At 64.4% G+C, this 539-nt stretch overlaps 1 protein-coding gene across 1 annotated transcript in view; it reads left to right on the forward strand.

Moving 5' to 3' along the window:
* Positions 1 to 440: 440 nt before the first annotated feature.
* The window catches only part of TLE3 (transducin like enhancer of split 3), a 44743-nt gene continuing 44644 nt past the window's right edge, over positions 441 to 539 (forward strand). Inside the window, 1 exon segment of the mRNA XM_017738471.1 lies at positions 441 to 448. Coding sequence (XP_017593960.1) covers positions 441 to 448 — 8 coding nt within the window.

Raw genomic sequence — 539 nt, forward strand, 5'->3', positions numbered from 1 at the left:
CGCCGGAGGGGGCGTCAAGGCCCCGGGGCAGCGACAGCCGCGGCTGGACGTGGTGACAACGGGCTGAGATCAGCCCTGGCCTCGGGGAGAGGTCCTGGAGCCTCCACAGCCTCCGTGCCATCCCCGGGGCCATTCCCAATGGGATCAGCCTTTCCCAGGAGCAGGCTGAGCCTCTCCACCCCCGCCCCACCTCCGTCTCCATCAGAAGGTCTCCCTCTCCATGGGATCCCCATGGGATTTGAGCCACGGCCACCAGCGCTGTCCCCCCGGCCGCTCTCCTTTCTCACTTCTCCAATTTCCCTTTCCCCCCCATTCCCACTTCTCTCCCCGCTCCTTTGCATCCGCCGCAGCCATAAACAAGACACATCCTCCTGTCCCGGAGCCCATTCCCGGGGAGCTCCGGGCCTGCTCTGAGCCGCACAAGGGATGATTACCCCGAAATGCTGCGGTTTGACAATTAACAGCTCGTTCCAGGAGCATTTGCATTTCCCCGCTGCCGAGCAGGAGCCTTTAATCTCCGCGCCCCAGCAGCGGCGTGT

Source organism: Corvus brachyrhynchos, unplaced genomic scaffold (assembly GCF_000691975.1).
Source record: "Corvus brachyrhynchos isolate BGI_N302 unplaced genomic scaffold, ASM69197v1 scaffold200, whole genome shotgun sequence".
Classification (NCBI taxonomy): Eukaryota; Metazoa; Chordata; class Aves; order Passeriformes; family Corvidae; genus Corvus; species Corvus brachyrhynchos.